Raw genomic sequence first — 20,630 nt, 5'->3', positions numbered from 1 at the left:
GATCTTAGGTCTATGTGATCCAAGTTTTAAACATTTTAAAACCACGAATTGAAACCTAAGTTAGCATGCATGTCTTTCTTATTTCTTTTAGTTCTAATTTCTCTTTTAACTTTTAAAAAGAAACAACTAAAAAACATTGCGCACAATGAGACGTTTATAACATTTATAAAATAACCTATGTGTCATGTTTCATGCAATGTCCAGTCATTACTATATATAACTTTTATATAATTCGTAACAACCAAGCAAACATGCTATTATTCACCCTTATACTATAACATTTATAATATAAAGATGGTGCATGTCAGTGCTTTTTATGCATACATAAATATAACTCTTATATTATATGATGCATGAGCATACTCTTACATAATTAAAATCATGCTTCTCTAAATTATAACAATTACAATCAAGAGATGATGCATGATATACATAACCTAAGGTGGGATTTACTATATGTGCATACCATATGACATATAAAACATACATCGCATGTAATAAACAAAGGATTAATGAATCGAGATGGGCCTTTACACAAAAAATCGGAATGAAAAACCCTATCTATTACATTTTTCATCGAGCAAACCGGTTCACAGGCAAACCAAGTCTTGAACCCCCTGGAGGTCTTCATCGTGTAGCAAACTCCAGCAGGTAGACGATCGTTTAGCGCGCACTAGACGATAGCAACATAAGTAAATGATCACGTAGACGACGACGAGGTTACGAAGCCTGATAGTCCATGCGATCGTGTAGCGCGACGATAAGTAAATGATTTACCTTGAGTTACTTAGCGATCATTTAGTCAGTTACTAAGAGATGAAGCTTGTTTACCTAAACGATCATCTAGCGCACGAGCTTTAAATGATACGCGAGCGTCTCATCGTCTAACCGATGCTGCAACTTGGTAAACGATTTACCTTGCGATTCTAAGCAATCGTTTAGTCAGTTATTAAGCGATGAAGCTTACTGACCTAAATGATTGTCTAGCGCGCGTGCATATTAAATGATACTCAGCGATTGCGTGCCCGATCATCAACCCGATACGACCAACTCTTGATCGCATTCCCCATTATTTAATCGATGCGTTCAACCGTGATCACATACTCCTTCATCTTTACGATGCGATGGACAGCAATCGCGTAGAACTTCTTCTGCACGATGCGATCAACCCTAGATCGCCTCCTTCCTCGAAGAGCGCAACCTTTGCCCAAAACTTCGACGAACGACTCAAAACTTCAAACAAACTTTGAATACAAACTCGATAACAATTATTAGTGCCCAAAAATACAGGGGTCTTTACAAATAACCACAACGTAAAAGGATTTAAACAAACCGAGGCTAATCATCCTAAAAACATCCATTAATCCGGTACAACCACAACAGATTTAACAATTAAAACAGCGTAGAAATGTACCCACCATGAATGTATATGTCATTTCGTTGTAACAGATGAAAGCGAAGTATCAGCAACCTGGCTCTGATACCAATTGAAGGATCTCATACTGAGAGTTCCATGAGCGTGTTCAGATCGCTCCGATTTCACAGTGACCGAAATACAAAAGATATACACTCAACACATACAGTTATGCACATTAATCTAATTATCGGCATGCTCATAACAAAATAAATAACAGAGAAAGGATTCCATACCAGTTGAAGACTGTCTTCGAACTTTAGAATCCCAACGCAGCAGATCCCTCCAACAGATCTACCAACACCCGAAGGGAACGTCGACTGCAACAACACGATCAATATGAACATGAACACTGCAGTGGGGATGACACCACCACTAATGAACCCTGGGTAATCTCGAAGTGAAAACCCAAAGGGTGGGCTTTGGTGAGTTTGGTGGAGGACGGAGGACAACGAGTCGTATAGACGATAAACAAGTGGGTGATAATACAGTGCTATCGTATAGCATAAGTGCTTATCGTATAGAAGAGTTACACGATCATGTAGAAAAAGCTGAACGATTGTTTAGAAAAAAACGTATACGATTGTTTAGATAAATCGTGAGGTAGACAATCATTTAGACAGAAGAGCTACTATCGTATAGTCTCTCGGGCGATCGTTTCACGAATTCTTTTGGGCGGTCGAAAATAATGAATGCACGATCCAAAATGAAAACCTCTTTTCATTTTTAATCCGTCAATTACCATAACCAATGCTGACCCACTACCCACGTCCGAACATGGGAAAAATTGGTTAATTATCATATAATTAATCAATTAATTAATTAATAAGTATAATCATATTATATTTATATCCTATAGTTTGATATCACATATCTACTATAGTATTTTCTCTTCTACTTGAATAAATCATATTTATATATAATTTTCTCCAAAATTAATGTATCTCATACATTTAGCCAATTATATCATATATAATTAATAAGTCCAATTATATCATATATAATTGAACTTCCTTTTGTCAATTTGAACATTTCAAATCAACCCAAACACTGATTCTTGACTTTATTCAAGCTACCTAGGGGACCTAATGGACCTGTGGCTTGAAGCTCCAACGGTACGTGAATAGCTGACTAAACTCTCTAGCCACGAGATCCACCATCTGTTAACTGTCAGTGATTCCACTAAAGACCAACAACTGAACCCTTCTTACCACAGATATATTTCTGTGTCCATCGGATATAACCAATCATGAGTACGATGACCCTTCACAGATGCTCGTAAGTACAACTGGGCTAATTTTCCATTTTGCCCCTGTAGTTACATCTCACTCCTTAAGTACCATGATTCCTCTAATGAACAATATAACATAGTCCAACTATGTGTGAACACCTCTCGGACCAAGAGAAGGTGTGTGGCGCCACATTGTTCAAGCCCCGGAATCAGCCCTTAAGGGAGCCATCTATCTACTTACCCCTACCTCGGGGAAGGAATGAATTCCATCTTGTGTAGCTGAGTTCCCAACTCCCAAATCAGACGAATCCCCAAAATGGTAGGTTTGAATCGGCGACCTGGCCACTTGCACCTATACAAATCAAAGAACCGCCCTCAATGGCATGAGTTCCCAACTCACTCAGAATTGAGGTCATGTTACCTATGGTCATCCTAGTGAAGTGAAGTCTCTATCATGAACGGTGTTGTATAATGAGACGTTAACACTTCGTGGTCAGGTCCTATACGAACTCTTTGTATAAGACGCCCCCGCTCGCATGTCCCCAACACGAATGATCAGGATCAGACTATCTATGACAAGTCACAACACTTGTGACCATTCCACAAAGCAAGCTGCGTCCGTAGCGTTACCAGGATAAGGTTTCCCTCCTATATCCATATACTATAGACCATTTTGGTTATCACTCAAGACATGATCCACTTGTATGTCACCACATACATGCTTGAGTCACATTCAGATAACCAGAGATTTTATGTTTATTGGTTTGTGGTAAAGAAATAAAACAATTAACCGAGCAAAATACAAGATGTGAAGTAAATATCATATATTAACAACACAAGTGTTCGTACATACTGTTTACAAACTACAGGACACGAGACTTTAGGGCATCAACCCCAACAGTCTACCCCATCGTTTACACGGCCCGACCAACGCTTGTTCGTCTTCATCCACGAAAAACAGCAACCCTTGTCGTGAAGCTTCATCACGAACGACTCATAGATTCAAACAACTTTGAAATTACAAACTCGATAGCAGTTAATATGCCCCAAAACGCAGGGGCCCTTACAATTAACTTCAAGTGTAAAAGAATTTAAACAACCAGAGGCTCCATCCTAGAAAACCACATTAATCCCACATACACAAACTATTTAACATTTAAATAGAGAGCAAACGTGCTTTTACCCACCGAGAAAGTAAATGCTATTATTTGCATTAATGAATTTGGAATATCAGAACCTGGCTCTGATACCAATGGAAAGAATTCTTATCAAATAGTACTTCTGAGCGGAAACGAGATCGTTCCAAAAACATTGTGACAGAATTAACGCATTCACAATCACACAGAATAGATATGCAATATTTACCAAATTATCGCGCTTTGAATAATTATACAATAAGAGAGTAAGAAACGTACCAGTTGAATAACTCTTCTTCACCAAAAACTCGCTCTCATACAACAACTCTTCCTCTCGCTCTCGCTGGGAAAGTCCAAGCAAATCGTCCACTAAAACCCGGTCGTCTACCCATGAATGGCCTTCACATGAACACAGAAATGGAGAGGACACCACCACTTAGAACCCTTGGTATTCTTGGTGTGAGAATCCAGGAAGTGTGGGCTCTGTTGGATTTGGTAGAGGGAAGAAGGAAGAGAATATCGTATACCAAAACTAAGTAAGTGGGAGAAGGCTGATGTCTATTGTATAGGCGATGCTTGATCATTTAAGAAGTGATACACGATCATTTAGTAAATAGGACATGATCGTATAGACGATCATTTAATAAATGCTCGGGCACGCGATCGTTTAGGAAAAGGCTAGACGATCGTTTAGCAAATCCTATGCGATCGTTTAGTAAGCTGCGTGCGTGTATACGATCGTTTAGAAACATTGAGCTATCGTGTAGGCTCTTGGTTTTCTATGTGATAGGTTGTATACACAATACGTGAGCAAATGACCGATCTCTTTGTAAAATAAAAACGATTTTCATTTTATTCTTCAGTTACGAAAACTGAAAGCAACCTCCCACTAGCGCACGGTTACGGAGAAAATGCCGATACAATTATCCTATAATTGTCTAAAAATAAATCATAAATATAATCATATTATATTCATTAACCTACAATTTAATATCACATCAAATGCAACATACGAAACATAGTCTTTTCTCTTCCACTAGATATAAATTATATTTATATCATTTTCCTCCAAATAATGTATCTCATATATAATGTCAATCATATCATATATAATTAACCAGTTCAATCATATCATATATAATCGAACTCCCTCTTGTTAATTTAAACACTTCAAACTGACTCAAAAATTGATTCTCAACTTGAATCCATTGAGCTACCAAGGGGACGTTATGGACCTATGACTCGAAACTCGGTACGTGAATAGCTGACTAAACTCTTTAGCCACGTGATCCATCATCGGTTAACTGTCAAGCATTCCACTATAGACCGACAACTGCATTATTCTCACCATAGATATATTTTTGTGTCCATCGGATATAATCAATCAACAGTATGATAACCCTTCACAGATGCTCGTAAGTATAACTAGGCTAATTTACCGTTTTACCCCTATAGTTACATTTATCTCCTTAAGTACCACTGATCCTTCTAATGAACAATACAACATAGTCCTACTATGTGTGGACACCTCTTGGGCCATGAGAAGGTATGTGGTATCACATCGTTCAAGTCCTAGGATCAACCCTTAAGGGAGCAATCTATCTACTTACCCCTGCTTCGGGGAAGGAGTGAATTCCATTTTGTGTAGCTGAGTTTCCAACTCCTAAATCAAACGAATCTCTAAAGTGGTAGGTTTGAGTCGGCGATTTGCCCACTCGCACCCATGCAAATCAAAGGACCACCCTCAAATGCAGGAGTTCCCAACTCACTTAAGATTGAAGTCATGTTACCTATGGTCATCTTAGTGAAGTGAAGTATTTTTCATGAACGGCATTATATAACGAGACTATAACACTTCGTGGTCCGGTCTTATACAATCTCCTTTGTATAGAACGCCCCCTGCTCGCATGTCCCCACATGAATAATCAGCATTAGACCATCTGTAGCAAGTCACAACACTTGTAACTATTCTAAAAGCGGCCCACATCCGTAGCGTTACCAGGATAAAATTTCCCTCCTATATCCATATACTACCCACCATTTTGGTTATCACTTAAGACATGATCCACATGTATGTCTTCACATACATGCTTAAGTTACAAATGACAACCAGTGATTTTAGTTTATTGATTTGTGGTAAAGCAAATAAAACATCCAATGTTCATAGACAATAAGTGAAAAAAATATCATATATTATACATCACAAGTGTTTGTTCAAAACTGTGTTTACAAACTAAAGGACACGAGAGTTTAAAGTATCATCCTCAACAACGTCTGACTCCAAGCACTCTCATGTGATGATTCTTGGACCTTTGATTCCAAGTTTCCTTCCATACCCAATATCTAAATTAGAAAGTTTTGGGATTGTCTCAAGAGCCCAACAAACTAATGCTAATGGGAATCCTTAAAGGTAGACAACATCCTTCTCAGTATATGATGCTCTCTTAAAAAATTGATAGGTTAGGTCGTAAGACAATCTTCTCTAAGGATAGTCTCTGAAAACTTGTTCATCATCCAAAATGTCTAGGTATTTGAAATTGACATGGTTGTGTTGTTGTTTGGAGATTAAAAGAGCTTCTAGGATGTTGAGATTGGCTAATTTAACTTTCAACGACTCTTCCTCCTCATTGCGCAATGCTTTAAAAGCTTTCTCTATATCTCTCCTAGTTATATGATCGTCATGAAGAAAAAAAGTATTTCTAAGTTCAGACACTTTTCTTTGGCCTAAATCTAATTGAGGGAATTTGTGGCCTTTCAATATAGTTACTAAACAAAATTCCTTCAACCCAAATTCTGCTATATGACCATTGAAGTTAAATGCAATGACATTTGGTTTCTTTGTATAACATTGTCTTCTTACCAAGTAGTTGAGGAATTGGTTAGGTATTTTGACCATTTTAATATTAAGAAAGTGTCCAAATTAGTCATTTAAAACTTTTGTAAAAATTATTTCATCTAACTTTGTTCTTAAATTTAAAACCTCTACACTAAAGTAGATCGTAACTCTTAAATGTCTGATTTCATTTTCTATGATCAATTCATGTGTCCACCTGTTGAAAAGATGTATTTAGCAATATGTTAGAAAGTAAAATTTGAATAACGCCAAAAAGTTTTAAGATAACTATCAATAATATTTAACAATATCCATCACTATCCGTCTGAGATAGACAGAGATAGTGCTTTATCACTGTATATCTGAGATAATGCTCTATCTCTGTCTATTCAATTCAAAGTTACCAATAATAACACTCAACTAAACAAATATAGAGAGCAAACCATATAGAAACTATAGAAACAACTATTAATGTTTACCATTGGAGTCTATCACTGTCTATATCATTGTTTATCTGAGATAGACAGAGATAACATTCTATTACTGTCTATCTGAGATACACAGAAATAAAACTCTATAACTGTCTATCTCAGACAGACAAAGATAGTGCTTTATCTCTGTCTATCTCAATTCAAATGTCAATAATAGATCTACAACTAAACAAATATAGATTGCAAATCATATAGAAACGAAAGAAATAGATATTAGTATTTACCATTGACGTTTATGATCACTGTTAATCTGAGATAGATAGAGATAGCATTCTATCATTGTCTATCTCATCTCCGTATATCTCCATTCAGAGTTATGAATAGATCCACTCAACTTAACTAATATATAGCACAAACCATATAGAAATTATAGAAACATATATTAGTGTTCAATGTATATCATTTATTATTGTCTATATGAGATAGACAAAGATAATATTCTATCTCTCTCTATCTATAATCTATCTCTGTCTATCTTAGATAGAAAGTGATAGAAGATAAACAGAGATAAAGTTTTATCAGATAGACAGTGATAGAACTAGACAGTGATAGAACTCTATCTCTGTCTATCTCGTCTTTGATCCACTAAACTAAACAAATATGCAGTGCAAACGATATAGAAATTATAAAAACAGATAGTAGTGTTCAATGTCTATCATTATCTATCTGAGATAGACAAAGATAGTATTTTATCGATGTCTATCTGTAATCCATCTCTGTCTATCTCAAATAGACAGTGATGAATTCTATCATTGTCTATTTGAGATAGACAGAGATAGTTCTCTATCTCTATTTATCTTAATTCAAATTTATCAATAATAGATGGATTGATGTTAAAATTTTTGCTAAAGTTCCTGAGGTAGATAGTTAACATAATGCACAACAAGTATGTATTGTTGTTAAAATTTTATTGATAGTTACCTTTTTTTTCTCTTCAGATTTGTTTGCTTTTGCTCTAATTATTGATGATTCAACTTTCATTATTTACTTTCCTTTGCTTTTGTTTCCATCAACTTTGACTATTTTGTGCTTACCATCTAGTTAAACAAAATTAGGTTCAATAATGTTTAATAAGTATGATTAAATAGAAGAATTAATGAAATGAAAAGAAAAGAGAATTTTTATTACCTTGAAGGATATGATGATAGGTTTTAACCTTGAAAAATCGAAAGCAGTAGTGGAGATGAAGATGAAGATGAAGCAAAATTTGGTTCAAGAGGAAGAGGTGACAAAATAAGCAACGAAGATCGATTGATGAATATTGATGAAGGAAGGACAAAAAAATCTAAAGCAGCAGCGGCGAGAGAAAAAATAAGGAACGAAAGTAGAAGCCGACGAGATAGAGGGTGATCGACAGAGATCTTTTATCGTTGTAAGAAGAAGACGTGGAAGATGGATGCGTGTATTGGGCGGATTTGGATAGTCTGATTTAATCGTTATCGGGTCGTGATTTTGTGTGGGCAGGGATAGTTTCCGTATTTCACTCTTTGGGTTCGACTTTCTTCTACTAATTTTGGGTTCTTTTAAATTTTGCTATCCACGATAAATAGTTTGAACCTTTTTATTAAATTTGAAAGGACCCCTAAAAACAAATCCTTTTTGTTTTGTGTCATTGACAAATAATTTATCTAAACCCATAATCCCTAATTAAGAATTAAGGTTGATTTCGCGCATCTGTCGTCGTAAAACATCCAGTCGCCGGAATCTCCGAATCGGAGCACCGCCGTCGTTGATTCTAACACACACTCTTAAAACCCTAAAACTAAGATTATCTGACACAAATGTGGTGGAGATCGGCATCTTTCATTCTCGACAAGCAGCAGGCTGAAGGCGTTTCAAAGCCCCCCGAAACCCTTTCTATCTCCCCACCCGCCCAATCTTCTATGGCGGACGCATTTCAGCACACTAACCCTAAAATCTCAGCCTATTACCAAAGTAGGGCTGCCCACACCGCCGTCGTCACCAGTGATTGGCTCGCTCAGGCGCAGGCCGCTGTCGGATTCCAAACCGATGACCATATACTGTCGGAAACTGATGCCAGGAACTCTGAATCCGGTAAGCCGTTCAGTGTGATCGATGAGTTTAATAACTGGAGGAAACAGCCGGATTTGGCCGAGGCCGTTGCAGCTATTCGGGCTTTGGCGGCTGTAATAAGGTCTAGTCAGGCTACGACTATGATGGAGCTCGAAATTGAGCTGAAAAAGGCTTCGGACTCTCTAAAAGTGAGTTATTCTCAGCTTACACGTTTGTTGTACTGTATTTGAGGTTTTAAAGGCATAATTGGGAAGTCATTTTTGTTGGAAATAGAGTGGTCGAACATGTATGTGCTGGTCGTCCGTTTGTATCATCTTCTATGCCTTACTTGGTCTAGAAGTTGTGCCCAAGTGTATGCACGACCATGAGGCTCTGCTTTAACTAACTATATGGATGCATTTTAGCATAAGCATTGTGTTATATCCTTTCTCGTCCTGATACCCGAGTGTGACTTCCCAATTAGTAAAATGAGCAGCATTGTTGTAATCGGTGAAACGCTTTGTTACATCTTGAGAACGGATGCTACCATGAAAGCCATATTTTTATTTGTCCAGTATATAGAGAAAAGGGGTGTACAAGTTTTGGATAGAATATAGTTCATACGAAGAATGGTCTTTCCATGCTCACTGTTTGACGGGTTAATACAAATCACTCCTAATTGATTTAATCTCTGTTTATCTCCTCCAGTCTTGGGATACAACTTCGATATCATTAACAGCTGGCTGTGATTTGTTCATGCGGTATGTAACTCGAACATCGGCTTTAGAATATGAGGACTTCAAGTCTGCTAAATCTCGCCTGATTGAACGTGCAGAGAAGTTTGGGGAGATATCCTGTAAGGTAGAGCTTATCATGATAATCTTTAATCATTGGTAATAGTTGAACGTCATGTAAGTTGAAAGGAATTTTAGTATTGAAACTGGTATTGCATCGCAGGCACGGAGAATTATTGCAATGCTTAGTCAGGATTTCATTTTTGATGGCTGTACAATTTTGGTCCATGGCTTCTCTAGAGTTGTTATGGAAGTTCTGAGGTTGGCTGCACAGAATAAGAAGCTCTTTAGAGTGTTTTGCACAGGTTCTGTTCTTTTAAGGCTTTAACCACCTTGCAAATTATGTTGTCACTAAAGTATGAGTTACTTAGGCAAACTCTAGAATTGTATGTGTGTTTTTTAAGGATATGGCCCCCCTTTGATATACCGCATAAGCAATCAATTTATTTTGTTTTCTTATAATTTTTTCTTTTGATAGGAAAAACATTCATTCTATCAAAACTACAAAATGATGAAATCCTATCCAGTGGATTGCAAAAATCTGTTCTAATGACTTGTTAGGTTGATAAGCTATAATAATTACAGAAGGGGCTCAATTTCCACCAAGTTAGAGATAGATAATTTATTTTGTTTTCTTATGATTTTTTCTTTTGGTAGGACAAGATTCATTTCATTTTTAGAACGAAACTACAGAATGATGCTATTCCAATAGGTAGTAAGGTTGATAAGCTTTAATTACAAAAGGGGCTCAATTTACACCAAGTTTGAGATAAATGATTAATGATAGCCTGATGGGAGAGATTGGGGACCTTTTTCTTTGTGGTGTAGATATGAGAGTTTCTTTCCAACCAAGTAGACCACTAGAAAGCTTGAATGAGGTTTAGCCCTAAGATCTTTTTTTCTTTCTTGAATAGCCCAATAACCAGGACAGAGAGGACATCTCAAATTTTGCAAGGAATTGCAGTCTGCCAACCAAATGCTTCTGATCTCAAAAGTATATGTCTTGAGTGTAATGAGTACACAAATGAAAGGGTGATTGTGTGTTCCCTCGTCCTTTTTTTTTTTGGCGTAGAATACAACAGCTAGGAGAGATATTTATCCATGGAGATCTTCTTTGCAGCTTGTAGTGTATTAAGGCAAGAGTGGCTGGAAAAATGGATAAATAACAAATGAGGAGGTTGGCCACCGTTGCTTGTATAAGAGTAATCCCCTTTAGAGATGTGTGAGTGTCGGTGATCCCAAGAACTATATCTTTTTTTACAGTCTCAATAATGGGAGCACAAAAAGATATAGATTTTGGTTTACCATTGAAGGGCAAACCCAGATACAAGGCTGTCTATTTTCATTCCTTGCAAGCAAATTTAACTGCCAATGATGGGACTATGGAGCAAGGTTTATCCCCAAAAATTCAGATTTTTGACCGTTTATATTAAAGCCCTGAAGCTTCTCCAAATGCTATGATGATGTGAAAGACACACCGTCAGATCTTCATCCAAGATGTCAACTACATTGAGTCTGGCAAAGTGCCATTTGGCATTAAGAGAAGACTGGATAAGGAAAAAGGCTAGCTGTTGTGTGAATTATAACTGTAGCTAATGTTTCATCCACCAACCTTTCTATCTTTGTTGTTTGAATGTGGAGATAGACGATCAGGCATTTAGATGCCCCAGTAACAGATCAGCTCCCAGGTCAATTCAAGAGGGCTTATGTCTCCTCCTACCGCTACCTCTCTCACAGCAAAGATGAATGGCAAACTTACTACCAACTATATAATTAAGTACATGGTCTAGCCAACCAACTATCAAAGATATTCTTCCTTTTTACCCTTTCTATAATACACTGCCATAGCAGTATGATTAACTTTTGATGAACAGGAAACCAATATTTTTTCTATCATGACTAGTTATTCCATTATATTGATGTGGTTTTTATTAGCTTTCGTATTTGTTGAAATTCAACGCTAAAATATGCAGAAGGAAGACCGGACAGGACAGGTTTGCGTTTATCCAACGAGCTAGCTAAACTTGATGTCCCTGTAAAGCTCCTTATTGACTCAGCAGTAGCGTATACAATGGATGAGGTTGATATGGTTCTTGTTGGGGCTGACGGAGTTGTTGAGAGTGGAGGCATAATCAATATGATGGGCACATATCAGATTGCATTAGTGGCACATAGCATGAACAAACCGGTGTATGTGGCCGCTGAGAGTTACAAGGTTTGTGCTCATTAGATAATTTTAGTATTGAGGTTCATGAATATCTTCTTATCACTTTATGATTATAGTAAATGGAAAAAAGGAACAAACAAGACTGACTTGCAGTTATTTTTGCAGTTTGCTCGACTCTACCCATTGGATCAGAAAGACATGGCCCCTGCTCTGCGTCCTATAGATTTTGGGGTTCCTATCCCATCCAAGGTTGAAGTTGAAAAATCTGCTCGAGACTATACTCCTCCTCAATACCTTACTCTTCTCTTTACAGATTTGGGAGTTCTCTCTCCATCTGTGGTGAGTGACGAACTCATCCAACTATATTTATAGTCAAACTAAAAAATGTAGTGTTTGATATTTTGCGCCATATAGTAACAATTCACAGATAACCCTCGGTTTTCGTATAACGACCTTGAGCATGGATGCTTCAACTCTAGAAAGAAAAAAAATTGTTTGTGTTCACTTGTTACTCCAAATGTAGAGTATTTGGCATGTGAATTTCTGCATGTCTGCTCATACATGAGAAGTGTCATATATGTTTTCTATTTTTTTTTTTAAAAAAAAAAAGAAAAAAAGAAAAAACAGTGCACGTTATATTCTTCTGTAACGTAGTTCTAATCCAGCTTCTTGATAACCTTTCATAAGAGTTCCCTATCTCCACCAATATTGTTTATATGCATGTGTGTATGTATATGTGTGTATCACAACGTATATATGTCAAGTGTCTCATGTTTCCAACTTGAGTGTAGTCCAACTAGCTTAGGAATATATTCTTGACACAAGAAGTCATAAGTTCAAATCCTTCCATCAATTCACATGTTGAACTAAACAAATAAAAAAATCCCACAAAATTCAAGGAATTGGAATGATATGTATTGTCAATGGGATGGTCTCCCATTTTTTTTTTCCTCTCTAGCAAAGTAGGATGGTCCCTTCTCAAAAAAGAGAATGCTATTTCTTTCCCTCCTTTTCATTAGAAGGAAATGGAGTGATAAGGATGTCATTGGAATGGTCCTTTTTGAAAAGTAATAAACATAAAATAAAATAAATCTTAGGAATAAACATCAATTGAGATGTTTGTCCATATTAGAGTTGATAATTGCACGCATTTACAAATTTGCATAGTCCAACTCATCATTCTTAACTTGTTGCAACTACTGTGATCTGGCTATTTGCTTTCATTGATAAACTTGATGGGATTCAGATTCCCTTCTTTCATCCATCAAAATCATCACCATTAAACTTGAGAGGATTCATATGAGACTTGAAACTGATAGAAGTGACAGATTAGAGAGAGAGAGAGAGAGAGAGAGAAAGTAGTGTAGAATAGTTTTTGCAGTAGGTGTTATTTAGTAGCATGGATAAGATGGATTAAAGGTGGAAATTTTGTTCTTGAACATAAATGAGCTTTTCACTTGCTGTTTTAGAGCAGCTTCTTAAATCTTGGGTTTAGGCAGCAGTTTCTTCCTCAATTCCGCCACATCAATCTCTTCAAAGTGACTCTCAGGAATCCAGTTTCCAGTCTTGGGATCTTTCATCCAAAATGTCTCCTTCTGTTCAACTGCCTCATTATCATAGCCGCTTGTTGCCACAGCTGCCTTAACCTTCCTCACCACCATTGATGCAGTTGTTTGTGCCTTAAGTTGCTCGGTTGCAACCGAAGAGCTCAGTCGCCTGCTATTACATTGCTAAATTAGACAAGAACATGAAATAAACATACACGAAGAAATATATAAACCCAGCACGAGAAGGATAGACCTTATAAAGTAAAGACCATTTCCAGTAACCTTAGCCATGTCTTAAAGAAGAAGAATCTATAGAGAGAGAGAGGAAGTTTTCGTTTTCTATGTTTGGTTTTGAATGGAAAGATTACACACTCAGAATATTTATAATTTGGAAGCGAGACAGAAGTTGATGTGTTGAAGAAGGAGAGTGCTTTTTTAGTTTGAAACTTTGAATAAGTTAGTATGATGACTGAGAATATTAGAATAATCTCTATTGGTTTGGAAGGATAAATACTATGTTGCAAATTGGAATTTTATTATGAACAGAATTCCCACTACTAGTTTTGTGATTGTATTATGTTAATATGTAAATGCATGCAGTAGAGATAGATATGAGAACACACTTTGCTCAGATAGAATTTTGAAACCATGTTTTTCATTTTGGGGAATACATGCATTATCTTCCAATAACTTGAATTGGAAGGGTCTCTTCTTCTTCTAATTATTATTTTCAACTTTCTTAATTCTTTTTATAAATAAATTAACTTAAATTAGAGGTTGAGCTATAAATTCAAAGGCCCCTTCAAGCTTTAGTTAAATGAATGGAAAAAGAGCTTTTTATTTATTTTTTTTGGTGCAATTGCTGTAGGGGGATTCGAACCACGAATCTCGTGATTTCTAGCACACTCGGATGTCAATTGAGTTATGCTTGGTTTGGCAAAAGAGCTTTTCATTTACAATAACTTGTTTTATTGCTGAATTTCAGTTTGTAAAAGACAACGATATGCTATTTTTTCCTTTTATTTTCTTTTTTTTCAATGTAGCAAATAAATATCTTTGGACACTCTAATCGTCGTCAAAATGGATATAATTCCAAAATGAGCATAGTTCAACTGATATAGTGTTTGTATTATTAAGTTAAAGGTTCGATTCTCCAAAACTACACAATGTCAAAAAAAAAAAAAAAAAAACACATTCTGAATGCCCTTTTAAGTATACCTTCACGTTTATTTTCATGAAATTGGAGTTGTAAATCTTCATACCTTGTATTTAAAGAAAAAATTAAAACAATTTTGATGAATTAAAAACAAATTTAATTGGATCTCCAATAGAATTGAACTCATATATATACGTGTGTCTGTGGATGAATAGATATGCTTAATATTCTCTCCAACACTCCACAAGAAAGTCAAAAGATAAATTTGGAATATATTCGAGCAAAGCATGCTCTGCTAATTTCAATGCTTATGTTTAAACATTGCCAATTATTTAATCTAATTCGTTTGATTTACAAGGAAAGCATAATGTGCTCATACTCGCACATATATTTCATCTTTATTTATTCTCAATTTAGGTGACTTATAGCAACCAAAAAAAAAAAAAAAGGTGAATTTTTTGTTGAACTTTAATGACAAGAATGATGTGAATTTGCAGGAAAAAAACGAGGCACAACGGAAATATGAATATTAATAAATATTATATTAAAATAAATATATAAACAAATAAAATAAAAGAATGATAAATAAATAAAAGAATAGGAAATAGGAAATTTCTTAAAAAATCTCCAATTTCTCCAAAATTGGTGGAGTTTCAACCAATGTATATATCTCTACAAAATCCAAAAATGACCACTTATTTATAGGAAATTTTGACAAGAAGTGGTACACTTGGACACTATGCATAGATGGTTAAATGACACATAGCCAACACAATAATGAGAAAATGACATTTGGTATTGGACACTAAGCATGACACTAATGGACATCTATCATTATTATATAATATTCCCCCTTAGATGCCCATTATATATATGAAATATACCTCATTAAAATCTTACTAGGAAAAAATCACATGGGAAAAAAATCCAGTGAAGGAAAAAGAGTACATATTTCATATAATTTATACTTTCAAAAGAATATATTTGCTCCCCCTCATGAAAACATCACTTAAAATCTCTGAGTTGCCGCATTCCAATGTTGTGTACCAATTTTTCAAAGGTTATGGTAGATAATGCTTTTGTAAATAAGTCTGTCAAGTTATCTTTCAAACAAATTTGTTGTATAGTGATGTCGCCATTTTCTTCAAGATCATGAGCACAAAAAAGCTTCGGTGAAATATGTTTTGTTCTATCTCCTTTAATATATCCTTCTTTGATTTGTGATATGCATGTTGCGTTGTATTCATATAATATCATTGGAAGACTTACTATAAGATAAACCACATGTTTCATGAATGTGCTAAGTCATTGATCTTAGCCATACACATTCTCGACTAGCCTTGTCAATTGCAAGAATTTCGGCATGATTTGAGGAAGTGATTGTTGTGGTTTGTTTCACTAACTGCCACGATACAACAATTATTTCATATGTGAATAGATAACCTGTTTGAGATCTAGCTTTGTGTGGATCAGATAAATATCCAGAATCTGCAAAATCAACTAGATCAAAGTTTGATTTATTTGAATAAAACAAACCCATATCGATCGTTTCTCAGATATAACAGAGTATATGTTTAACTCTGCTCCAATGTCTTTTGTTGGAGAAGAACTATATCTTACTGATAAATTTACTGATAACGCAATATCTGGTCTTGTATTATTAGCAAGATACATAACTATATCAATTGCACTAAGATATGCTACTTCAGAATCAAGAAGTTCTTCATTATCATCTCAAGGTCGAAATATATCTTTCTTCACATCTAGTGAACGAACTTCCATTGGAATGTTCAATGGATGTGCTTTGTTCATATAAATTTTTTTCAAAACTTTTCCTCTATAAGATGACTGATGAATAAATATCTCATTTGTTAATGCTCAATTTGCAAATTAAGGCAAAATTTTGTCTTTCCAAGATCTTTCATCTCAAATTATTTCTTAAAATATTCTATTGTCTTTAAAAGCACTTCAGGAGTTCCAATTATATTTAATCATCAATATATACAGTTATAATAGCAAATCTTGACTGTGATTTCTTTATAAAAACGCATATATTAGATTATTTTGATATTCTTCTTTCAATAAATATTCACTCAGGTGATTGTACCACATTCGTCCTGATTGTTTCAATCCATATAGCGATCTATGTAACTTTATGGAATACAATTTCCGGGAATTTGATTTATATGTTTAAGTACTTTAAATCCTTCTGGGATTCTCTTATAAATATCATTATCAAGAGATCCATATAGATATGTTGTGACTACATTCATAAGATGCATATTCAGACTTTTATACACAGTCAAGCCAATTAAATATCTTAATGTAATTGCATTCATCGTCGGAGAATATGTCTCCTCAAAATCAATACCATGTGAAAAACCTTGTTCAACTAGTCTTGTTTTATATCTTATGATCTCATTATTTTAATTTCTTTTCCTCACAAATACCCATTTGTATCCCACAGGTTTAACACCTTCTGGTGTTTGGACTACAAGTCCAAAAACCTGACATTTCGAATGTGAGTTTAATTCTGCCTCAATTGCTTCTTTCCACTAAAATCAATATTTTCTATGTCGACATTCTTCAACATATTTTGGTTTAGGATTCTCATTTTCAGATATAATATCAAGAGCAACATTACGTAAAAATGTTATCAATAATTACATTAATTCGATTCCATCTTTTTCCTAACATGACATAGTTTATTGAAATCTCATTATTATCTTTAGGCATTTCACCTTCCTCACTAGTCATGTCGAAGATTTTTTTATGAATATTTACATACCCAACCAAGTATTTTTCACTATTAATTATTTTTCGTTTTCGAGAATTTTTATCTTTGGAATCCACTGGTCTTCCACGCTTCTGGCATGTTCCAGACTCATTAGTGACAACTTGATATGTTGGGATATCGATTTTTTGATAGAACATTTGCAGTTGGTATATGTGACTTTGTTACATTTTTTGCATCTATAAATGCATATGGTAATTGATTTACTATATCTTGCAAATGAATTATTTTTTGAACTTCAAGTTCACATTGATCTGTATGGGGATCTAATGAGACAATAACGATGCATTCCATGTAATTTATTTTTCCAACTTCTTAATTCCTCCTCTTAATGTTAGAAAATTTATTTCATTAAAATGACAATTAGCAAATCGTGCAGTAAATACATCACCCGTCAGGGGTTTAAGATATTTGATAATTGATGGGGAATCATATTTAACATATATTCCTAACCTCCTTTGAGGATCCATCTTAGTGCGTTGTGGTGGAGCAATTGGAACATATATTGCATATCCAAAAATTCTCAGATGGGAAATATTTGGCTCATGACCATAAGCTAATTATAATGACGAGTACTTATGATAAGCTAATGCGTACAAGTGACGCTGCAAGCAAGATAACATGTCCCCATACAGATGAAGGAAGCTTGGCTCTTATAAGTAATGGTCTTGCAATAATTGCAAACGTTTTATAAATGATTCTGCTAAATCATTTTGTGTATGAACATGAGCTACAGGATGTTCAACACTTATCCCAATTGACATACAATAATTATCAAAAGTCTCGGATGTAAATTCACTAATATTATGAAGACGAATGGTCTTAATTGTATAATCAGAAAATTGAACTCGTTACCTAAATATTTGAGTAAGTAATCTTGCAAATATTAGTAAATATATAAACAAATAAATTAAAATAATGATAAATAAATAAAATAATAGAAAATAGGAAAATTCTTAAAAAATCTCCACTTTCTCCAAAATTGATGGAGTTTCAACCAATATATATATCTTTACAAAATCTACAAATGACCACTTATTTATAGGAAATTTTGGCAAATAGTAAGTGGTACACTTGAACACTATGCATAGGTGTTTGAATGATACAGCCAATACATGTGATAATGAGAAAATGACACTTGACATTGGAGACTAAGCATGACACTAATGGACATCTATTATTATTATATAATATTTATTTATAATAAAGATGTCCTAATTGATAGTAGTTGTAGCAATAATTAACTTGTCCCATCTTGAACAAAAGTTAATGGTTAATATAGTTTCTGAATTTTAAAGAATATGTGCACTTAAACTCAATAATTGAGAAAAGATACCTTTTGAAAACTTAAGGATCAAATGCACTTATTCTTAAAATCTAAAAAACTAAAAATGCAAATATTTAAAATTCAAAGATTAAACGCACGTACTCTTCAAAACTCGGACTATAAAGGAACTTTATACATCCATATCCTACTAGACAACTGTTAAAAGTCCTATTCTTCAAATTGTTATTACAATTTTTTTTTTTTTAAAAAAAGAGTATTGTGAGGAGGGGTGAGAAATTCTCTAGTACTACAGTATTATGGAATTTTTTTATACTACATTCATTCATTGTTTGTTATAATAATAATATTTAAGAATTATATATGATCTATGAAATAAATAAATAATAAATAATAAATTATTTATTAACATGTCAAATAATAAATAAAAGAAGTTGGTATTTTTTTTTCCGGAGAGGATAATTTATAATTGTTAAAAAAAAAAAAATAGCAGCTTTGGAGGCATATTTTCGTTACTTCTCCATTTTCCAACAATTCAGGTTCCAATGCTTTTATGGTCATTTTTTATATTCTATTATCTCATCTATTGAGATGAAAGAATCAAATGCAAAAACACTTCAAACTTTCTTTTTTTTTTTCCTTTTGTGAAAAAATTAAGTTTTTTAAAAACAATACAAAGCTTAAAGATTCTTAAATGGATTATATGCTCTAAATCATCAATGAAGTTTGATAATCTTCAATCAAATTACACTTTGGAGAGTAATAAATTTGATCATTCATCTCTTTAATGGACATGGAATTTTCTTACTTTGTTAAGATTCATTGATATCGAAGTTGAGTAAGAGAGGAATAAGGTATTATAAGTTGTTAAATAACTAGTGGCTCTATTGTCGAGCCAAATTGATTGAGGAAGAATAATTTAGAATATGTTCGATTAAAGTTTTATTCTCGTATCACGTTTCTAATTTAGATTGTATTTTTTATTTATTGTATTTAGTCTTAAAAGAGAAATGTTTGGAATTATATAAAGTTCTCTAACTATATTTATAACAATAATTATTACTATTTAAATTTAAACTTTCAATTATTTAAAAAAAACTAATGAATTTGTTACTTTGGTCCTTTCCCCTCATAAATTGTGTAGATTGGAAAAAAAAAAAACACAAAAACTTTTGAATATTTCTATCGGTAGAAAGCCATTCTTACGCTTGGTTTGGGGTTGTTGAAAATTTAAAATAATAAATATATCAATTGTTCGATTAAAATAATTAATTTGCCATGTGGAGTGAATTTGTATTTGATAAATTTTAGATTAAAACATGGAAAAGTCAATTTTTAGTACACGGAAAAATTAATTTTAAATTGTTGCAAAATAGTTATAAGAATCAAAATAACTATATATATATTTCACAAGCACCAACTTGTTTTAATCTAGGGTAGCTTTTCTTGAACAATTGACTAATAATCTAAACAAACAAATAAGTTATTTTTTATTTATTTATTATTTTTTTTTAATGAATGCCCAACAATTAGATCACATCAACACTAGAAATCTCATGGGCCTCTTAAGACAAGGATGGGTAAGCAATCAATTGGGAAACTCATTCTCCCAAAAAAAGAAAAAAAGAAAAAAGAAAAAAAAAAGAGAGCCAAACTATGAGCAATCTTATTCCCTTCTTGATGCATATATATATGAATAAAGTACACTACATAAGGAAGTTTTTTTATTTTTTTTTATTTTTAATAATACAACCTCATAGATACTAATA

The 20,630-nt window shown here is 34.1% G+C and overlaps 2 protein-coding genes across 2 annotated transcripts; one reads left to right on the top strand and one right to left on the bottom strand.

Moving 5' to 3' along the window:
- Window positions 1-8,552: 8,552 nt before the first annotated feature.
- LOC120087063 (NagB/RpiA/CoA transferase-like superfamily protein) lies at window positions 8,553-12,767 on the top strand. Its single transcript, XM_039043907.2, has 5 exons — window positions 8,553-9,327; window positions 9,827-9,979; window positions 10,076-10,217; window positions 11,886-12,127; window positions 12,245-12,767. Exons 1-5 carry the CDS (start codon window positions 8,887-8,889, stop codon window positions 12,449-12,451), a joined length of 1,185 nt encoding a protein of 394 aa, XP_038899835.1. The 5' UTR covers window positions 8,553-8,886; the 3' UTR covers window positions 12,452-12,767.
- Window positions 12,768-13,438: 671 nt separating this feature from the next.
- Window positions 13,439-14,103, bottom strand: LOC150033590 (uncharacterized). Its single transcript, XM_090317862.1, has 2 exons — window positions 13,880-14,103; window positions 13,439-13,795 (listed from the first exon to the last, which is right to left on the bottom strand). Exons 1-2 carry the CDS (start codon window positions 13,915-13,917, stop codon window positions 13,558-13,560), a joined length of 276 nt encoding a protein of 91 aa, XP_090173988.1. The 5' UTR covers window positions 13,918-14,103; the 3' UTR covers window positions 13,439-13,557.
- Between the last annotated feature and the right edge of the window lie 6,527 nt (window positions 14,104-20,630).

The sequence above is a fragment of the Benincasa hispida genome, chromosome 9 (assembly GCF_027475165.1).
Source record: "Benincasa hispida cultivar pf3 chromosome 9, pf3_genome.v1.1, whole genome shotgun sequence".
In the NCBI taxonomy this organism is placed as follows: domain Eukaryota; kingdom Viridiplantae; phylum Streptophyta; class Magnoliopsida; order Cucurbitales; family Cucurbitaceae; genus Benincasa; species Benincasa hispida.
This window is presented reverse-complemented; position numbering and strand designations above follow the sequence as displayed.